Here is a 22553-nt window from a genome sequence, read left to right as displayed (position 1 = left end):
TCAGACTTTTAAAGCGTGTTTCAGTCACTTGAGGTTATGCTAAAATGTAGAGCAGATTCAGTGGGACTTGGGTAGGACCAGGGATTCTGCATTTCTGCCACGTTCCCAGGAGACCCTGAGGATCCATGGACCACACCTTGAGCAGTATTACAAGCGTCCAATCCAGTCTACTGGAAAAATTTTTGTTTTTAGTGGTTCCTTTTTAACAAAAATTTATTCAAGTGCAACTGATTCACAATGTTCCATTAGTTTCTGCTCTACAGTGAAGCAACCTAGCTATACATACATTCTTTTTCATATTCTTTTCCATTATGTTTTATCACAGGATATGAAATACAGTTCCCTGTGCTAAAGTTTTTCTTTTTTAAATATTTAAACCCACTGAAGTGAAAGTCGTTCAGTGATGTCCAGCTGGTTTTGACCCCATGAACTAGACAGGACATGGGACTCTCCAGGCCACAACACTGGAGTGGACGGCCTTTCCCTTCTCCAGGGGATCTTCCCAGCCCAGGGATCGAACTCAGGTCTCCTGCATTGCAGGCAGATGCTTTACCAGCTGAGCCACCAGGGAAGCCCTTTTAAACCCACTAAAGGGTTACAATCTGCAGTTTGTAAAACACTGCTCCGAATAATTTCAACAGTGTCTTTCATCTCTATAATTTCACTGTTTTCTCCCTAACCCTGGGACAGAAATTCTAGGCCTGTGTAGAAGTGTGGGGAGGCGAGTTTATAGCAAGAATGATTCAGGTATCACCTTTCCTACTGACTCTTAGGCTGAAATGCTTATCTAGCTCCAGCCCTTTATTCACTGTTCCAAGCCTAAAATCATGCAGCTGTATTAATAAACTGCTTGAGGGACTTCCCTGGTGGTCCAGGGGTGAAGGATTGCCTTGCAGTGCAGGGGATGCAGGTTCGATTCCTGGTAAGGGAACCAAGGTCCCACAGGCCACAGAGCAAGGAAGCCCGCACGCTCTGGAGCCTAGGGCCACAACCAGAGAGTCCGTGCACAGCAACAAAGGATCCCACAGGCCGCAACGAAGACCGACACAGCCAAACAAATGAGCAAATAAAGGAAAATGCTTCACAAAGGAAGTGAGCTGATTGCACACTAAGGGCAGAGACTGAGCCCAGCACTCTGCATCTGCCTCACTCAGTCCCACAAGCACCTTATGCAAGTCGCCCATTTCACAGATGGGAGGAGGCAAGCAGCTCGTCCAGAGCCTGCGTCCCCGTGGGGCCGGCCTCATGAGAACTGAGGGGGCTCAGTGATCCCCGCCTCCGGCAGTCACACGCTTACACGTCCTCTCTCACACCGAACGGGACTGACCTGCCCACCAATATGACCACGCGTGACTCCAAGGCTCTGCTAAAGCCATCCTGCTTCTGCCTCACATTCTCTTGGATCACGCCCTTCGGAAGAGGCCTGGTTGCCATTCATGAGAATTCTCAAGCAGTTTCATGAAGAAGCCTACAGAGCAGTGGACAGACGCTTCCTGCCAACAGCCAGCTCTGCCGTGGTGGACAGCCAAGCGGGCCGCCGTGAAGGAGACCCTGTGGGCTGTCAGGGGTTCCAATGACTGTCACCCTGGACAACGTCTTGACTCCAGCTCTTGGTAAGAGACCGCCAAGCCACACCGCCCGCTAAGCCTCTCCAGACTGCCCACCCACAGAACCTGCACCAGATAATAAGCACTCACTATTATTTTATGGCATTGAATTTTAGAGAACTCCTTACAGCGCGATAGGTAACTCATCCGACTCTTCAACAATATGCTACGAATATATTACATTATTATGATTCAGCCCTTAGAAAAAGGCGAGGGGATATCTGATGAAGGCCTTTTGGATGCTTCTTCAGCGTGGCAGCTTGAACCACAGTTGAGCAAATCTTCATTCTTCCATTGCAACTAACTTTGTGAGGGCCATCTACTTCCCCTCCAGACTTGGCCAGATGACCAGCTGTAGCCAGTCGGATGTGAACCTCTGACGTTCAATGTCACCCAAGCAGAAATTTTTGGAGACACTGCAAGAATCTGCCTGCCTGCTCGAGCTTCGGGCCTCATCCATCAAAACAATATATTCCAAAAGGAAAAAGAAAAACACCACAATATATTCCAGAGAGTGGGCGCTCCTTTGGTCTGAGTCCCAGAATGAGAAGGCATGAAACGTGACCTCGACCCCCAGCTTAGGGGCGAGCTAGGCTGAGCGCAGGCAGCGCAGGCAGCACAGCCGGCTCCGCCGAGGCGGGAGCGCGCGGTCGGGGCTCAGGGAAGGCGGCGCTCACCGTGCTGAATGATGCCGTGCTCCAGCAGCCGCCGGCACAGCTGCTCCGCCTCCTCCCGCGCCGTGGCCTCCCCCTCCTGCACCAGCCAGTCCAGGAACTCGGAGGCCATGAAGGTGCGCTCGTACTTGACCCCCTCCTCCTCCCGGGGCTGCAGGAGCGTGTTCTCAGGGCTCATCAACCTGGCGGAGGAGAGGAAAGGAAGTGAGGCAGCCTGCACGTGCCGGTGGGGAGAGGGGGCAGGCGGGGGGAGACGCGAGCAGGGGTGAGAGGCAGACTCCCACGTGTAAAACGGACAAGTACACGGAGCTGCGGCCCCGCGCGGGGAATGTGGCCAATGTCTCCTAACAGCTTCACACAGAGTATGAAAGGAGAGTTCCGCCGGTCAGTCGTGGCCGACTCTTGGCGACCCACGGCCTGCAGCCCGCCGGGCTCCTCCGTCCACGGGATTCTCCAGGCAGGAATCCTGGAGCGGGCTGCCGTTTCCTTCTGCAGCGGACCTCCCGGCCCAGGGACTGAATCTGCCTCTCCTGCACCGCAGGTGGGTTCTTTACTGGCTGAGCCCCCAGGGAGGCCCCATCAGAGAATAATCTGCGAACATCTGGAATCACTATGGTGTATACCTAAAACTAATATAATATTGTAAGTCAACTACACTTCAGTTTAAAACAAAAAAAGAAACCAGCACAAAAGGAAGATCACTCAACTGAAATCCCACAGCGCAGGCTTCCTTGAAGCATCGCAGCAAGCCTCTCAGACAGACAAACGTGGCTGCTGTGTGCTGCCCCAAACGCAACTGTCAAGACAAGGAGCTGCTTCCAAAGAGAACAAGGGGCATCTTTTCCTGGTGACGGCTAAGAACACTGGAAGTGCAATCCGAAACTCTTTAGCAGACTGCAGTCAGCTTGTGCGCGTGTGGTCAGCTGCTCAGCCAGGTCTGACTCTTTGTGACCCCATGGACTATAGCCTGCCTGGCTCCTCTGTCCATGGGATTTTCCAGGCAAGGATATTGGGGTGGCTTGCCATTTCCTCCTCCAGGGGCGCTTCCTGACCCAGGGATTGAACCCACGTCTCTTGAGTCTCCAGTAGTTGCTGGTGGATTCTGTACGTCTGCGCTACCTGGGAAGCTTGGTGTTCAATTTAGCCTTCTTGAAAGGGAGTTACTAACCAAACTGCACCCTTTCTAAACAAGTCTCTTTCTTTCCTAAAGGCATGATTCCTTTCCCCAAATCACTGGATTACTTGCTATGGACTTAATGCTTGTCTCTTCCCAAATTTCATATGTATTGAAACACTAACGACAAACGCGGTACAATTTAGAGACAGGGATTCAGGGACGCGATTATTTCATGAGTGGGGAGCTCTGTACCCTGGCAGGTTCTTCTGGCTGGTCTGTGAATTTAACCGCCATGAGACGGATCAACAGGACAAAGTTCTACAAAAGTTAAGCAGCACGCATGGGGAGAGGCACAGAGTAACTGAGTAACTCACCAAAACGGGCGAACCCCTGACCGTAAACACCACCAAAGCCAAAAGAGGGCGTTGGGGGTAGCGGCTGAGGACCTCAAAGAGGAAGACAGAGAGTCGGATGACAAAAAGCAACGTTTGGGAAAGAAATGTTTGCTGTGGCACGCAGAGACGACGGGACACAGCGGAGTCTGAGCGACAGCCTTCCTGGGTGCCTCCCGTCCGCGCGCGGAGCTCAGACCCGAGTTATCTCCTCCCCGTCCACCAGTCCTCCGTCCACATTTGTTTAGGTCAAAGGTCAAATTTTCCTCTGGAGTCCTTCTGGGCTCTGATTGTTTTTAGCCCCAAATAATCCACGTACCAAAGAGATATTTGGGTGGCAGACTGTACCCCCCTACAGGCCCACGCTGCGATGACTGTTTCTACTAGAAGGGGCCGCTGCGCCTTGCCCTCTGTGAGCACACACTGACAAGACCTCTGTGCACCGAGGTGTCCCAGGGTGTGCCAGGTAGGCCGGCACCTAGGCCTTGCACTTCCCAGGCTCCAGACAGTGAGGAACGCTGTGCATTATTTAAGCCATCCAGGCTAGAGCGGTTTTTGCTAACACAGCCTGAACTGAGGCAGTGACCTGAGTGACTCCTTTAGGGGCCCTCGCCGACAGCACGGCTCACGCCCGGGTTCTGTCTTTGCTCCACCTGCAGACAGCCCCCCGGGCACAGGCTTCACCGGCAGCCGCACAAGGGCGCCCCGTGAGTCCCTCCTCTGACTGACTCCAGCAGTATCAGAGGCTGTGAGTGCTGTCCCCTCACAGTCTGAGCCCCGGCAGGGAACCCGACGCCACAGGCCACAAATGATGTGTGAGGCAGCCACAGGAGTGAATAGTTTTAAAAATTAAAAAATAAAATAGTAGAAATTCACATCTGGTAATTCCTGACCCTGCAGAAGACACAACGCCATGGCTTCCCCTTGCTTTAGGGTAGAGATCGAAGCCCTTTCTGCGGCCTATCACGCGTGCAGGACCCTGACCCCCCGTGGGACAGTCTCGCCTCTGACCCAGCATCCGGAGGGGCTGGCCTTCTTTCAGTCCAGACATCCTGCTGTAGTTCAGTCACTCAGTCGTGTCCAACTCTTTGCGACCCCATGGACTGCAGCACGCCAGGCCTCCCCGTCCATCACCAACTCCCAGAGCCTACTCAGACTCACGTCCATCGAGCCGGTGATGCCATCCAGCCATCTCATCCTCTGTCGTCCCCTTCTCCTCCTGCCTTCTATCTTTCCCAGCATCAGGGTCTTTTCAATTGAGTTGGCTCTTCGCATCAGGTGGCCAAAGTATTGGACTTTCAGCTTCAACATCAGCCCTTCCAATGAACACCCAGGACTGATCTCCTTTAGGATGGACTGGGTGGATCTCCTTGCAGTCCAAGGGACTCTCAAGAGTCTTCTCCAATACCACAGTTCAAACGCATCAGTTCTCATGTGCTCAGCCTTCTTCACAGTCCAACTCTCACATCCATACGTGACCACTGGAAAACACAGCCTTGACTAGATGGACCTTTGTTGGCAAAATAATGGCTCTGCTTTTGAACATGTTGTCTAGGTTGGTCATAGCTTTTCTTCCAAGGAGTAAGCGTCTTTTAATTTCATGGCTGCAATCACCATCTGCAGTGATTTTGGAGCCCAAGAAAACAAAGTTTGTCACTGTTTCCATTATTTCCCCATCTACTTGCCATGATCTTCGTTTTCTGAATGTTGAGCTTTACGCCAACTTTTTCACTCTCCTCTTTCACTTTCATCAAGAGGCTTTTTAGCTCCTCTTCACTTTCTGCCATAAGGGTGGTGTCATCTGCATATCTGAGGTTATTAATATTTCTCCCGGCAATCTTGATTCCAGCTTGTGTTTCCTCCAGCCCAGCATTTCTCATGATGTACTCTGCATAGAAGTTAAATAAGCAGGGTGACAATATACAGCCTTGACATACTCCTTTCCCAATTTGGAAACAGTCCATTGTTCCATGTCCAGTTCTAACTGTTGCTTCTTGACCTGCATTCAGGTTTCTCAGGAGGCAGGTAAGGTGGTCTGGTATCCCCATCTCTTGAAGAATTCTCCAGTTTGTTGTGATCCACACAGTTGAAGGCTTTGGCACAGTCAATAAAGCAGAAACAGATGTTTTTCTGGAACTCTGTTGCTTTTTCAATGATCCAACAGATGTTGGCAACTTGATCTCTGGTTTGCCTGCCTTTTCTAAAACCAGCTTGAACATCAGGAAGTTCACAGTTCACGTATAGCTGAAGCCTGGCTTAGAGAATTTTAAGCATTACTTTACTAGCATGTGAGATGAGTCCAATTGTGCGGTAGGTTGAGCATTTTTTGGCATTGCCTTTCTTTGGGATTGGAATGAAAACTGACCTTTTTCCAGTCCTGTGGCCACTGCTGAGTTTTCCAAATTTGCTGGCATATTGAGTGCAGCACTTTCACAGCATCATCTTTCAGAATTTGAAATAGCTCAGCTGGAATTCCATCCCCTCCACTAGCTTTGTTCATAGTGATGCTTCCTAAGGCCCACTTGACTTTGCATTCTAGGATGTCTGGCTCTAGGTGAGTGATCACACGATTGCGGTTATCTGGGTCATGAAGATCTTTTTTGTATAGTTCTTCTAGGTATTCTTGCCACTTTTTCTTAATATCTTCTGCTTCTATTAGGTCCATACCATTTCTGTCCTTTATTGTGCCCACCTTTCCATGAAATGTTTCCTTGGTATCATGAATTTTCTTGAAGAGATCTCTAGTCTTTCCCATTCTATTGTTTTACTCACTTCTTTGCACTGATCACTAAGGAAGGCTTCTTATCTCTCCTTGCTATTCTTTGGAACTGCATTCAGGTGGGTATATCTTTCCTTTCTCCTTTGCTTTTAGCTTCTCTTCTTTTCTCAGCTATTTGTAAGGCCCCCCTCAGACAACCATTTTGTCTTCCTGCATTTCTTTTTCTTGGTGATGGTCTTGATCCCTGCCTCCTATAGAATGTCACAAACCTCCGTCCTTAGCCCTTGAGGCCCTCTGTCTGTCAGATCTAATCTGCTGAATCTGTTTGTCGCTTCCACTATTTAATCTTCCCAAACTAACAGTGATGCACACACCACAAAACGCATCATTCCACTCTAGAGCAGGAGGAAATCTCAGAGGTCAGCGTAAGGCAATTCCCTCCTCATCCACGAGGAAAACGCAGTTCTCGTCCGAGTGAGAGACCCGGAAGGACAGCCTTCCCTGCTCAGCTCAGCTCAGCTCAGTCGCTCAGTCGTGTCCGACTCTTTGCGACCCCATGGATCGCAGCACGCCAGGCCTCCCCGCTCAGGGTCACGCAAACAAGCACTTTATCGTTGCTTATAAACCGTATCGTCCGCGGGCAACCGACCCTGCGTATCTGGATGAGCGCTCACATGCCGCTCACTTTCAGAGCTTTCAGACGTGGGCCCAGTCCTGCTGAGGCATGAGCGCAGGGCCAGCTGGAGAGCGGCAGAGCTGGAGAGCTGAGTTTGCTTAGAACGGCCACGTGGCAACCGTGAGACGAAAAGCAAGTCCCTTTTTCCTTTTTTTAATCTTCCTTTCTCTCGAGAGTGTAATGATAGCGTCACCCATCTGCTGTGAGAACCACATGTGAGTGAGCAAAGCAACCCAACAATACAAAAGACAGCGTATACACAGAGTGTTACGCTTAACTAGTCACGGCGCCTTCCTCAGGGCACGACGAATTTGCACCAACAGCTCTGGGGGCTCCTCTGAGTCATCTCCTCTCTTCCCAGAACCTTCAGAGTTCTCCTGGACGCCATGAGAGGGCCACTGCTTTGGGAAGTAAGAGAACTGGGGCTCAGACACAGCTCTGCCACAAGCTAATAACATGGGTTTCTTCTTTTTCTTTTTACCGCACCCACGTCCCCAAACCCATAAAAACAAGGGAAACAATACAAGTGCTATTGTCTGCACTGGATTGCTGTCATTGAACATTTCCGCCAGAAAAAAATTCTAAGTACACAGTGTATGCTTTTATATCTAAGAGTTCAGTTCAGTTGCTCAGTTGTGTCCGACTCTTTGCGACCCCATGAACCACAGCCTGCCAGGCAGGCCTCCCTGTTCATCACCAACTCCCGGAGTTCACCCAAACTCATTCCATCGAGTTGGTGATGCCATCCAGCCATCTCATCCTCGGTCGTCCCCTTCTCCTCCTGCCCCCAATCCCTCCCAGCATCAGAGTCTTTTCCAATGAGTCAACTCTGCGCATGAGGTGGCCAAAGTACTGGAACTTCAGCTTTAGCATCATTCCTTCCAAAGAAATCCCAGGGCTGATCTCCTTCAGAATGGACTGGCTGGATCTCCTTGCAGTCCAAGGGACTCTCAAGAGGCTTCTCCAACACCACAGTTCAAAAGCATCAATTCTTCAGCACTCAGCTTTCTCCACAGTCCAACTCTCACATCCATACATGACCACTGGAAACTCCATAGCGTTGAATAGACGTGCCTTTGTCTGCAAAGCAATGTCTCTGCTTTTGAATGTGCTGTAAGAATAGACACCATACTGGATCTTGGCAAAAGGCCGTGACACCATCACAACTATTTATAGAGTCTGCTGGGCCTCCCGCTGGTGCTGGTGGCAAGCAGCCCACCTGCCAATGCGAGAGGCCCGGGCTCAATCCCTGGGTCGGGAAGGACCTGGGACGAGGGCACGGCAACACACTCCAGGCCTCTCGCCTGGACGATGCCAAGGACAGAGGAGCCTGGCCGGCTACGGTCCGTAGGGTCACAGAGACTGCAGCATGACGGAAGCGACTGGGCACTCACACACACATAAAGTGCCCCAGCACACAACGAACTCACTGAAACGCTACTCGGAACTCCTGAAGAGAAGGCTCGCTGGCAGAGAGTAAGCAGGGTTAGGTCAGGATTGGTACACACACTACTATACACAAATAAGGAGACGATAAGGACCGACGGCATAGCACAGGGGCCTCTGCCCCACACTGTGTGGCGAGCTACACTGGAAGAGAGACTGGGAGAGGGCAGGCAGGCACGACGGAGCCAGGCTGCTGTCGACTTGAAAGCAACGTGACAGTGCAAATTATCTTCAAGGAAAATTTCAACACAATACTAATCTGCAGGAATTACAATATAACGTCGTAATCGCACTTCAATAAAAAAATTACACTTGCAGAAAAGAATATTATTTAGATATCTTCCCAAGTCAACCCTCTTCAGTCTTTCAATCCAGCCTAGAAATAGCTATGAGGTTGCTCTCAGAGGGCTAGAGCAGCTGAGTACATATGAGCTGTAAGAATCGTGTTTAATACAATACAGGAGCTGGTTGCCCGTGTCCTTCCCCAGGGCGTCTTCCCCGCCCAGGGTCCAGCTTGCGTCTTCTGCGTTGCGGGCAGAGTCGCTACCATCTGAGCCACCCGAGAAGCCCGTTGTCACGGCCAGGCCCTTCTTAGGAGAAGGGACAGCCGCTACGTACAGTGAACACGAGGGGCAGAGCCCTGAAGACACTTCACGGGAGCCGGCCACGGCAGCCCCGCGCGCGCGTCCCCCACCAGGAGGCTGAGGCTGCTGGCCCTCCCCTTGCAGCCGGGCTGCCTTCGGGAGCGGCTCCAGCAGCAGCAGAAGCAGCGTCACTGTCTTCCAAGGCAAGGCTTGCGGAGGCCGTGCAGCGTCCACTTTCACCCCCTCGGAATGCCGCACTAAGGCTGCCGGATAAGGAGGCAAGCGCAGCCTGCTGGCGGTGGAGAGGCCACAAGGCCCGGGCCGCAGCCGGCATCTCTCTCAGACGTGAGGAGGAGGCCGCCCTGGGCGTCCCAGCTCGGCTGAGCCAGCAACGGTACAGTGAGCCCGGGGGCCCCCAGACCCACAGAAGCGGAGGAAACCACACATCATCTGTTGTTTTAAACTTCCCAGTTTGAAGGCGACTTGTTCCGTAGGCGTAGATACCGAGAATATACTCATATCCAATGTTGTTTAGTTGTTGCTTAGACGCTAAGTTGTGTCCGAGTCTTTTGCAACCCCAGATTGTCGCCTGCCAGGTTCCTCTGTCCATGGGATTTTCCAGGCACGCATACGAGAGCGGGTTTCCATTTCCTTCTCCAGGGGATTTTGTCCACCCAGGGATCAAACCCACGTTTCCTGCATTGCAGGCAGACTCTTTACCACTGAGCCACCTCCTAACAGGGGGTAATGGCAAAAAAGATGGGAAACCCACAGAGAGGCAAGTCACATCAGCTGGAAAGTAGTGAAAGGGCAGTGAATGAACCCCAGAAGGTCCTGGAAATAGACTGCAGAAAGTTCCGCCACACGGCGTGAGACCTGGGAGCCCGCATCGGGAATGGGAATCCGGAAAACAAAGCGCCGAAGTAGAGCGTAGCGCTATTTCCTCCGTTTCTTCGGCCCTCAAATGAGGAAGAGCGAGGAGGAGGAAAACTAACCTCCTTGGTTTCCCAGTTGCAGGCTTTCTTCCTCTAGGAAATCTCCCGTCCCACAAATCTGGGCCATGTGACACTTTTCAGGACTCCCTGCAAGGCCTTCTCAGGTCCCTGCGGGCACGACCAGCCCACTCAGCTATGAGCTTTTTGAGACCAGGCTCCTTGTCTCTGGGTGGACAGCCATTCCCTAGTACCACAGGTCCTAAGTAGTGTTTGCTGGATGAACACAGAAAACATTTCTCTGCATGCGCAGATCATTGCCCGGGAGTTTGTAAGAATCAGCCCCCCAGACCTCCCCGGCTGCCCAGGGAGCTGGACTCCATCCTGCCACTGCAGGGGGCATGGGTTTGACCCCTGATTCAGGAACCAAGACCCCTCAAGCCACAGGGCAGCCAAACGAGGGGGGGGGAAAGCCACCCTCAGAATGACCCCCTGCGGAGATGCGGTGAGTCAGAAGTTCCTTCCCGACTGCCACTCTCCATTTAAGATGCAGACACAGACGACCAGCCTTCACCTGCTCTCTAACCACACTGTCCCTTCCAGCTCAGCAACTCTCCTTTCAGGGTGTGGAGAGGACAGCTGGGCAGGGGTTTGTCTGGGTCACTTCGTGTCACCAGAGACACGACCTGCCAGCTCTCCAGGGCTCCTGGTGAGTAGCTGGTGGCCGCTGGACAAATGGCTGGTGAGCTGCCACTGCCAACGTGAGCTTCAGCAAATGTGAAGCCCCGCCTGGCTGGGCTCACCTGCCATTTAAAACATGCCCCGCAACCCTGAAGCTCTTCTGACTTCACTTCCCCTTAGAATCAAGTGCTATTCCTGCCCAGATTCTTCTGTTTACCACAAAGACTTGCCGGGGATTTGATTTTAGTATCAACACGTAGTCATGGTGTTAAAACAATAATTTGACTCACTACTTGGTCCAATGATCTCTCACTATGCAACAAGCTGCCCCCAAACTTGGTGACTTAAAACCACCACTTATGGGAAGGTAAACTGGTGTAGTCAGTATGCAAAACAGTGGGCAGTTCCTCAAAACACTAAAGATAGAGCTGCCGTGAAAGTGAGAGCCGCCGACCCCGTGACCCCGTGGACTGTGCAGTCCACGGAATTCTCCAGGCCAGAATCCTGGACTGCGCAGCCTTTCCCTTCTCCAGGGGATCTTCCCAACCCAGGGATCAAACCCAGGTCTCCTGTGTTGCAGGCAGATTCCTTACCAGCTGAGCCACCAGGGAAGCTATTAAGATTCAGCAATCCCACGCCTGGGCATACATCCACACAAAATTCTAATTCAAAAAGACACGTGCCTCCCACATTCACAGAAGCACTATTCACAGTAACCAACACTTGGAAAGAACCCGAACGGACACTGACAGACGAACAGATACAGAAGATACGATACGTATATGCAGTGGGATATTACTCAGCCATAAAAGAGAACGGAGCAACATCTGAAGCAACACGGACGGACTTAGAGATTATCAAACTGAGTGACGTAAGCCAGAAAGAGAGAGACAGATGCCATATAATATCCCTGGTATGTAGACTCTAAACTGTGACACAAAGGAGCTTATTTGTGAAATAGAAATGGACTCACAGAGAGAACAGACTAGCGGGTGTCAAGGAGGAAGGTGCGTGGAAAGGACAGACTGGGACATCGGGATCAGCAGAAACGGATACGCAACACACACTTCTGTATGTGAGCGCACACACACACACACACACACACACACATTAATACACATGTATAACCAAATCACTGTGCTGAATGCCAGACAGTAACACAACATTGTAAATCACACTTCAGTAAAATAATTTTTTTAGAAACCAGCACTTAGTCGTATCTTAGAGCTCCGTGGATTGCTTGGGGCTCAGCTGGGCAGCTCTGCCACCAGCCCTGCTTGGGGTCAATTGTGCAGATACAGGCGGACGGTGGCTCGGGCTGGGTGCCTGGCCCTGCATGCTCCTCGGTCAACACAGCCTCTCCCGTGAGACGCCCTGGACACTCGAGAGGAAGGAAGCAGATGCTGCCAGAAATTCCATTTACACTTTCATTAACACATTAAGACATTAATAATAATGAGAGAATATTATTAATATATTGGGTTAGCCGAAAAGTTTGTTTAGGTTTTTTGGTAAGATGTTACAGAATATAATCCACCTGCCAGACAACTCACCCATTCAACATGCAAAATGCAATGGTTTTCAGCCTATACATCGAGGGGTACATCCATCACTACAATCCACGGGAAAATACTTTATCACCCAAAGGAGGCACTGTACTGTCAGCAATCATCCCCCATGTCCCCATCCCCCCTGGCCCAGGCAAGCGTGAATCTGCCTACCTCCTATCTGTGAATTTGCCTCTTACAGGCTGTTCAAATAGAAAGAGTCACCCAGCTCGTGGTCCTGTGGGACTGGCTTCTTTCATGTCGTAAAACGTCTCCAATGTTCACGACGCTTTAGCGGGCATTAGTGCATCATTCAGGCGGCCGTCTCTGGGGTCACACAGAGTCGGACACGACTGAAGCGGCTCAGCAGCAGCAGCAGCAGCAGCAGCAGCGTTTCCCTCACTGTCAGGGAGGACTCCACCGTATGAACATCCCATACTGCGTTTATCCACTCATCAGCTGAGAGACGGCTGGATTCTTTCTATTCTGGCTTATTATGAAGAGTATACTTTGAAAATTCATATACAAGTTTTTATGTGGACATACGTTTTCTTTTCTCTTGGATATGCACCAAGAAGCAGAATCGCTGGGTCATATAATAACTCTTCTTAATCTTTTGTGAAGATGCCAGACATTTTCCAAAAGGGCTGTGCCGCTCTGCATGCCCACCAGCACAGCGCGACGGCTCCAACTGCTCCACGCCCTCTCCAGCATTCGCCATCTGCTCTCCTTCAGGACCCTCCTGGTGGGTGTGAAGAGATGTCTCAGAGTGGCTCTGACCTGCGTTCCCCTGACGATCACTGATACTGAGCATGGTTTTGTGTGCCCGTTGTCCATCTACATGTCTTTGGAGAAACGTCTATTCTGACGCTCTGTCCACTGGAAAATGAGGGTGCTTGAGCTTAAGCATCCCTCGTATATTCCTTGATGCAACTTCTTAATCAGACAGTGATTTGCAGGCACTCTCTCCCATTCTATGGGCTGTTTGCTCGCTTTCTTCACGGCTGTTTGCAGTCCCCAAGGTCTAATTTTGCGGTGGTCCAATTCCTCTACTTTTCTCTTTTCTTGCTTGTGCTTTTGGGGTCGCATGTCAGTGACACTGCCTGACACCAGCCCATGAAAGTTTACTGCTATGCTGTCTTCTAAGAGTTTTACAGTTTTAGTTCTTAAATTTAGTTCTATAGTCCATTTTGAGTTAATTTTTATAGAAGGCATGAGGCAAGGGTCAAACTGCTTATTTGCGTGCAGTTATCCAGTTATCTCAGCGTTTGAACTGTGGTGTTGGAGAAGACTCTTGGAAGGAGACCAACCAGTCTATCCTAAAGGAAATCTGTCCTGAATATTCATTGGAAGGACTGACGCTGAAGCTGAAACTCCAATACTTTGGCCACGTGATGGGAAGAGCTGACTCACTGGAAAAGACCCTGATGCTGGGAAAGATTGAGGGCAGGAGGAGAAGGGGACGCAGAGGACGAGATGGTTGGATGGCATCACCAACTCAATGGACATGAGCTTGAGTAAAGTCCGGGAGCTGGCGATGGTCAGGGAGGCCTGGCTGCAGTCCACAGGGTCGCAAAGAGTCGGACACGACTGAGCGACTGAACTGAACTGATTCGGTTATCTCAGCACCATTTTGTTAAAAAGACGATTTATTCTCCATTGAATTATCTTTCTGACTCTTGTTAAAGACCAAGCAACCATGCCAGGCCTTCTTAAGCTGCTTGGGCTCAGAAGTCACAGAACGTCAATGGCCTGAGTTACACTGGTTTAAAATCACGAGATCAACGACCACTGTAGCTTATCCTGACTCTGCACACCTGTCAGCTACCTGACTGCTTCCCTGAGCATAACTGGGGATAAAGACAGTGCCCCCTGGGGCACTATGCAGCCTAAATGTGACAATACCAAAATGCTTCAAGCACAGGGCCCAATGCACCTTAAGCACTGAATACATTTTAGCCGTAATGATGATGGTAACAATTATGATGAGAAAGGTTTTCTAGAGGGGGCCATAAGATGTAACCCCCTTCTTTATGGCAAAATGAATTAATACTCTGTGTATATTTCTACAGACAAGAACAGCTGTTCTACTTTAATTAGTGGTGACAAATGGGGATGTGCTCCCGAAAGTCTTATTTTTATGGAACAAATTCATCTTCAGTCAAAATGGTCCTGTGCGCGACTATTCTCGTGACGTAAAGCCACACACCGTATCAGGTCGCTCAGTCGTGTCTGACCCTTTGGACCCCGTGGACTGCAGCCTGCCAGGCTCCTCTGTCCACGCAATTTCCTAGGCAAGAACCCTGGAATGAGTTGCCGTTTCCTACTCCAGGGGATCTTCCCGACCCAGGGATCAAAGCTGGGTCTCCCACACTGGCAGGTGGATTCTTCACCACTGAGCCCCCATAAGGTGCTGCTGGTGCTGGTTCAGTCGCTAAGTCTTGTCTGACTCTTTGTGACCCCATGGACTGTCGCCCGCCTTAAGGTATTAGGCATTAACAAAACTCGCCTCCCGAAAGTACCCACAGGTTTTACTGGGCATGTGACTGAGTTCACCCTTTCCTGGATACATATCTGAGTCATATTTCCCAGACTCACTTTAGCCCAGGGGAAAGGCTACATCACAATAGAAGGAACTGCTCCATGTAGGGGCCAGTACAGGAATAGAAGTCAGCCGATAGCAATCTCCTTGTGCACTGAGAAAATATTCAAAAGCACTGAGAAGGCCCATACAGCGTGGGAACGAGTGTGACGGTACACCAGGGCACAGCCAGCCAGGGGGCAAAGCGGCCCAAAGACGCTCTGGAATCCAGAAAGGCTCAATAAACAGTCATGTGTGAATATAATGGTAAACGACTTTGAAAAGCAAAACGTAAAATTATAGACATGACAGCCATTAGAAATGAAAAATCTACTCATCCAAATACTCAGTTACTTTGCCCTGGGGCAGCTGGGGCAGCTTCTGAACACTTTTCCCTTTCTTCTTAGTAGAATCCTTTATCAGTCAAATTATTCCCCAGAGAGAAGAGACTATGCTTACAACCGGGAGAAAAAATTTATCAAGAAAGAAGCTACATTAAGGTTAAGTTTATTTACTTATGCTTTAATGCTTTTTCATTCATTTGTCTGCACCAGGACTGAGTTATGGTCCACGGGGTGTTAGCTGCAATGTCCAGCGTCTCCAGCTGTGGTGCGTGGGTCCAGTTCCCTGGCCAGGAATTGGGCCTGGGCCCCTGAGTTGGGAGCCTGGAGTCTTCAGTGCTGGACCACCAGGAGTCCCTAAGGTTAAGTTTATATTTAACCAGATGACTTGTCCCTGACAAAATGCTTATATTAACACTCAGTATAACACAGTTGCTCCCCATGTATAAATCACATATGTAGATGTATGCTTCTAAAATAGTTTGAAAGAATAACACTGACCTGTGTGAATAGGAAGACAGTACGAATTATGGGCAAATGCTTATGTGAGCACTGATTATTTTTGAATACTATGCTATTTTCTATAGAATAGATGTGATAGGGATAAACAGACAAAATTTTCATAATCATTTGGTTTGGAACTAGTAAACCGAAAGCTGTTTGGTTACTATATGTCAGTGAAACGCTAGTGTATACTAAAAAGGTCACCCTTTGCCAACAAACACCGTTCACCTTCCTGCGCTTGCCTTCGTGTTATACACTGAGCAGAACATACTCTTTCTCATCATTTCCCTTACTTGTTCTGTTCCGTCACACCCTCCTTCCTCCCCTTCCCTGGAAAAATTTAAACCGTTCTTCCGAAAAAGGGAGCTCACTGCACAGTGGCACGGTGGTTCACTGCAGGGAACCTGGGAGGGGACCTGGCTGCAGCGACAAATGAGGCCTAAGATCCAGCACCTGCTCCCCAGGAGCCGCGCCCAGGGACGAGCAGGATGGTAGGAGTCTGCAGGAAAGGGCCAAAGGGCACCTGCTTCTCACTTGCACAAAGGGGCTTTAAGGGCTAGAGAAACTACTGCCCACTCTGAAAATATCCTAACTTAGAAGTGGTTCACCCAGATCTCTCCTTTTTTTGAACTTTAAGTCAATACCATAGTTTCATATAAAGTCTCTCAATTTGTAGCACACTATTTTTACCCCTTCAGCTCAGCTAGAAGCTTCTGAAGGACACACACCATGCATTCGAAGCTTTTATTTCTTAGAAAACCCAGCCCTGGGAGGCAGTATGCACCAGCTGCTGGACACGTATTTGTCCATCAACTGCCTGAAACAAGGTCATTAGTCTTTGGAGGGTAAAACCCCCTCCTCTTTGCTCGCTATTTTTCATTTTCTGGAAAAAAAAAAGCAAGAGCTTCTTTGTGCTGGTTTTATGCTCTGACGACACTGATAATTCAGAACCTAAGCTGTAACTTTCACATTCCCCGTGGGTTTTTAGTGCTGCTGTACTAAATATTATCAGCTTTTTAGTGGGGTTGTATTAAACATTTCAGTTGTTTAAACTTGAATCAGCTTTAGACAGAAGCCAAGTGTGAATTCCAAGGCCACGGCTGTCCTAAAAGGCTGTGTTCAGCTACGGTTTCATAACCAAAAAGTTACACAAGAAGGAGAGAAACCAAGCACTTCTGCACTGAATTCAAAACAATTCGGGGCTCTGTGAGGCCTTCCAAACCACTGTCAAGGGCAGCACACTGTAAAGGCCTCTTTTAAGGGAATGGCTATTATTTATTCTGGATGCTTCCAAAGTTATTAGAAAATAGAAGGATTTGCTGCTGAAAAAAAAAAAGAGGGAAAAAAGGGCAAAGAAAGACAGAAGAGGTAAGATACTTGAGAAAAAAATGAAGATAATACCAGCTAGGGAAGATCAAGTGAGTACATGTAAAGAGGTAAGGGGGAAATGGCACAAAGCTGGACACAGTAAGGAGGGACTCGCCTCTGCAGGCGAACAGGCTGTGGCAGAAAGCCTGCTCTGTCCTGCCTGTTTGTTCAAGTTACACGGGAAAGAACGGGAAACAGTCTCTTCTCTCTCCTTTCAACCGAGGTCTTCCGTTGTGCCATCATAAAACCCCCTCCCAACGAAGAGATCACCGTGTACCCTGCCCTGCATCGCTCACTGGAACACAGAGAACAAGTGAACGTTCCTGCTCTGGGAGGACGGCGATGAGGCAAGGTTACCAAACTTCTGGAGAGCTTCAGAGTGCTCTTGTCCACTTGGCTTTCGGCCACCTGCTAGAAACCAGCGGGGAGCCATCACCGCAAAGGGCCAGTCGATAACGTCAGTCCAGGAGAAAAGAGATGAGCGAAAACCCCCAGCGAACTGGAGCCGCTGGTGCTCACGGGGACGCTCGCAGAGACTCAGCCACCTCTTGGCACGGACTAGAGGGGAGGGTGTGCCGGAGAGGGCCACGAGCTGGCAACGAGCGGCCGCACGGGCCTCCCGAGCGTCTGGCCCAGGGCAGGTGGGCGGTCTCTGCAGACAGCGATACCCGGTCCAGCAGGAGCAGTCTGGGGCCGGGCTGGCCGACATCCCTCTCTCCACGGGTCCAGAGCGGCAGTGGCGGTGATGGCCAGCCTCCGGTCTGAACCTCTGAACTGACTCCAGGCTGGAGTCAGGCTCTGGGACCCCGAGTTTCTTCTTGTGTGTCATGAAGACAAAAACGCTCACCTCCATGGTGCTGTCAAAGTCAGAGCTAATCTCTGTAAAGCGTCTGGCACAGCGCCTGGCGCCAAGCTGCAGTGAACAAGGGATTCATGCAGGGGCACACACATACACACCCCCAACACCCACCTCCCTGGAGGCTCACCCTCATTAACGCCCGGCGGCCCTTCTCAGGATGGGCAACCTCCCAACCAGCCCAAGGGCCCCATTCCAGCACTCTGGGGAGAGGACACATAAAACGCCGAAGAGCAAGTGTTTAACCACTTCAAAGGGAATTTTATGTTCTAGAGAATGCTAGCACTGAGGTAAAAGTTAATCTTATTTAGGAGACTGAATCATGGCAGAATACAGAGGGCAATTTTATCAAGTATCGTTCGGGCGGTTGTTCCGTATGAGTGTCCGATTTGTGAACACTGAGCTGCACACTAGTGTGCAAAGCACACACAACTGTGCTCCAACCCACTTGACTCCTAGTTAAAGCTGGGCTACACACTCGACTTTAGGAGAGTTAAAAGTGCTCTGTGGCTTTTCTTTCTTTCTGGCCCGAAGGCCTTCCATCACGGGCTCTGAAACGAGTAAGTGCTTCCCAACAATTCGGTGCTTCCCCCACTTGGTAGAATAAAGCCATCGCGCACACGCCCCAGCTCTGCATGAAGAAGTGATTAAGCAGGGATGTTTCCATTTAGCAAAAAAAGCAAGGAAAACAAAAAAGCATCTACACCCCTGGGGTCATCTTTGTGTTTAAAGACAGTACCACCTACCCATGGAGCCTCCACGCAAACCTCTAATGATGGAAGGATAAGCTCCAACCTCAGCCCCACTGCCCGGAAGCCTCCCACTGCTCCTGGAGGCCCGCCTTCAGAGCCTCCTCTCCCAGGAGGCTGTCCTCCTCTGCTCCACGGGTGTTCTTCAGCCTCACTGCAGAACTGGCAGCCCCTCGCCCTGCCCCACCCCCTGGATCATTCACTCCAGACTAACACTTAAAAACAGACCGAAGCCGGTTCCGCCAGGAGACACCGCAACCTTCATCTCTTCCGGACCGAATCAACTGACAATTGCCGCAAGCCAGGGACACTGGATCGAAAGCACGCGGGACACAGCGTTCCACTCCTACAGGTTCACTCAAGGGACTCAGGTCTGTAACTTTTATGGGAAAGGATAGAGCTGCAGTTTTGGCCAGGGTCCCTCATGCTAGTTAAAGCTGGCTACATACTCGACTTTAGGAGAGTTAAAAGTGGGGAGAGTGCCCCACGGCAGAGTTAAACATCTCAAATTAGCCTTCCTTCCTTGTAAATTGATGGGGGAATCACTCCCTCTTGAAAGTGCAGGGAGAATTAAAATACTCAGCATGGCGTGTTCTAAAGACGGGGAGGTACCTTTTCTAGTGCACAGAAGCTCTGAGTGTGGACTCAGCCTCACTATGAGTCCTGACGGCTCTCAGCATGGCTGTGACTGACGGCTTAAAATGATGATCCTTCTTATCCTCTGAATGTTTGTGATCAGAACCGACGATGAGTAAGTACAAACAGTGATCTTAGATGAGCAAGTACCTACCCCTGGCTTCACTCCAGTCTGAACACCCCAAGCTCGGCACAGAAATGGGCCTCCCAGTGACCCCTCTGCTAAGTAAGGCTGACCACGCATTCAGTCACCTGTCCATCTCTTCAGCGAACATCTATCTGCTACATGCTCTATGCTGGACGCTGAGGATCCAGCGTCTAGCACAGACCTCGAGGTCCCCGACCTCAAAGAGCTTCTAGTCCAGCTGGACAGACGGAAGCCTCAGCACAACCATCTTGGAGAAACAGTTGACGCGGCTGCTGAGCTAGAACTCAGGTTGATACAGAACAGAAAGCAAGCCAAAAATACTTCTTACAGCCCAACCATACTCCATACTCATACAAGAGGGAGAATGCCCCACGGCAGCTCCGACCGTCATATCGCCACATGGTACATGCTCAGAAAAAAACAGAAAGAGCCAGTGAAATGTTCACCGACGGTGGGGCGATTCGGCACGCCTGTCTGTTCAAGGAGACAGGAGAGGACTCGTTTCAGATCCTGGGTAGGTTAGGGTCTCACAGGCTCCGGCAATCAGGATCCCAGCAGAAACTACAAAAATGTACAAATGGGGGGACTTCCCTGCTGGTCCAACGGCGAAGACATCGAGCTTCCAGGGCAGGGGGCCCAGCTTCGATCCCTGGGCAGGGAGCTAGATCCCGCCTGCCACAAGGAAGATCGTGCACGCTGCAATGAAGACCCTGCGCCTAAGGCCCGATGCAGCCAAATAAATACATGGTATTTTTTAAAATTACAGATGGGCTGATAAGAGGATCCTGGGAGCTTCCTGCGGCATACGCACGTGGGTGCTCAGCCCTCAGTCATGCCCAACTCTTTGTGACCCCACAGACCGCAGCTCCCCTGTCCATGGGATTCTCCAGGCAAGGATCCTGGAGTGGTTGCCATTTCCTCCTCCAGGGGACCTTCCGCACCCAGGGACTGGGTCCCCGTCTCCTGCACTGCAGGCAGATTCTTTACCACGGAGGAAGTGTATCATAAAAGAACCACTCAATCAGCAGACGAGTGGATAAGGAAGCCGTGGTACATGTACACAATGGAGTGTTACTCAGCCGTTAAAAAGAATACATTTGAATCAGTTCTGATGAGGTGGATGAAACTGGAGCCGATTATACGGAGTGAAGTAAGCCAGAAAGAAAAACACCAGTACAGTATACTAACGCATATGTATGGAATTTAGAAAGATGGCAATGATGACCCTGTATGCGAGACAGCAAAAGAGACATAGATGTAAAGAACAGTCTTTTGGACTCTGGGAGAGGGAGAGGGTGAGATGATTTGGGAGAATGGCATTGAAACATGTATAATATCATATAAGAAACGAATCGCCAGTCCAGGTTCGATGCAGGATACAGGATGCTTGGGGCTGGTGCACTGGGACGACCCAGAGGGATGGTATGGGGAGGGAGGAGGGAGGGGGGGTTCAGGATGGGGAACACGTGTATATCTGTGGTGGATTCATGTTGATGTATGGCAAAACCAATACAGTATTGTAAAGTAATTAACCTCCAATTAAAATAAATAAATACATATTAAAAAAAAAAAAAAAGAACCACTCAAGCTATGAGCAGGGTTACGGAAAACTAGAAGAGATGGTGGAGGCCCCAGCCCACGGGACCATCGCCAGAACAACTCCGGGCCCGGGACTGAAGAGGGAGGGCAGTGTCCAGAACTGGGAGGGCCGGGTGTTACAGAGAGGGCTGCTGACAGGAGCTTGGGCCCTCACGTGGGGAGGGAGCAGAGAGCAGAGTCCTCCCGTCCACCTACTTCACGCCGGTGCCTCCCACTGACCCTGCGATGACGGCAACGCAGCCCGTTGACACGGCTACGAAAGTCAGCCGCAGGGCACCCGGCCACTCGGGAAAGGGTAGAGGAGGAGTCTGGAAGACAAACGGAACGTCCTGCACACAGGCTGGGCTCCTCTCACTGCAGAATCTAACTCTCGTATATAAAAGCACGTGTGTTTTTACACAGCTTGGGTCACGCAAGGACAGCTTGGACGGTATGCATTTTCCCTCATATATCAGAAACTCCACACATCCAGCGCGGGGTGAGCTCTGCTCAACCTGACCTCACCAGTCCTCACAGCAAGTCTGTGAGTCACGCCTGTCCTTCCGATTCCACAGATGAGAAACAGCCTCAGAAAGGTCGGCTGTCTCGCTAAGTGGCCGAGGAGGAGCTCTGAGGCAGGCTTCTCCAACCCCAGAAATCTTAGATGGTTTTTCCATTCTACCAAGCTGAAAAATAATGACAGAGATTGATCGGCGAAATCAGTGCCTTGGAGGCTTGGTTCGCTGCCCTGTGATCACACAAGATCAGGAAAACTTGGCAGGGAGGACTGGCAATGAGTCTCCATAGATGAACCCAGTCTACCGTGGAAGCAGCTAGGTGCGTCTATCTCTAAATCAAGTCATTCCCGAATAATCAGCCAGAGCTAGAAATCTGGAGATGACGATCTAGGGCTGCCGACCTCTGACAGGCCTGCTGCCTGTCTGCATGTTAAGCAAGCACCAGTACCACTGCCACGCATCTATCATACGAGAGGGAAAGCACGGCGCTGCCAAGAAGCAGTCAGGAGGAAACGCGGCCTCCAAACCCAGACGCAAGGCCTGGGTAGGAACCAGGTGACGAACGCTTCTCATGGGCCACTTAAAAATCTATCAGCCTGCACTCTGTTTACCACTGTTTACTGGTGTTCATTCCTGCCACAGCCTCAGATGGCAGCGGCAGAAACTTTGCAAACTCAAAGCCGAAGGCTGAGAAATGGTTCCAGGTGGGTCATGGGCTCTGGGGAGAAGGCGATGGCACCCCCCTCCAGTACTCTTGCCTGGAAAGTCCCATGGACGGGGGAGCCTGGTAGGCTGCAGTCCATGGGGTCGCTAAGAGTTGGACACGACTGAGCGACTTCACTTTCACTTTCCACTTTCATGCACTGGAGAAGGAAATGGCAACCCACTCCAGTGCTCTT

The 22553-nt window shown here is 50.5% G+C and overlaps 1 protein-coding gene across 4 annotated transcripts in view; it reads right to left on the bottom strand.

The window, feature by feature from the left end:
- DEPTOR (DEP domain containing MTOR interacting protein) overlaps positions 1 to 22553 on the bottom strand; it is a 160436-nt gene that overhangs the window by 77527 nt on the left and 60356 nt on the right. For all 4 annotated transcript variants that reach the window (XR_006060892.2, XM_042254542.2, XM_042254544.2 and 1 more), the window contains exon 4: positions 2285 to 2463. Coding sequence is in view for 3 of the 4 variants with exons in the window: in XM_042254542.2 (XP_042110476.1) it covers positions 2285 to 2463 (179 nt within the window). In the remaining variant the exon portion in view is untranslated. The remainder of the gene's footprint in view (positions 1 to 2284; positions 2464 to 22553) is intronic.

The sequence above is a fragment of the Ovis aries genome, chromosome 9 (genome assembly GCF_016772045.2).
Source record: "Ovis aries strain OAR_USU_Benz2616 breed Rambouillet chromosome 9, ARS-UI_Ramb_v3.0, whole genome shotgun sequence".
Lineage (NCBI taxonomy): Eukaryota > Metazoa > Chordata > Mammalia > Artiodactyla > Bovidae > Ovis > Ovis aries.
Note: the sequence above shows the minus strand (reverse complement) of the source record. Positions and strands in the feature narration are given on the sequence as shown.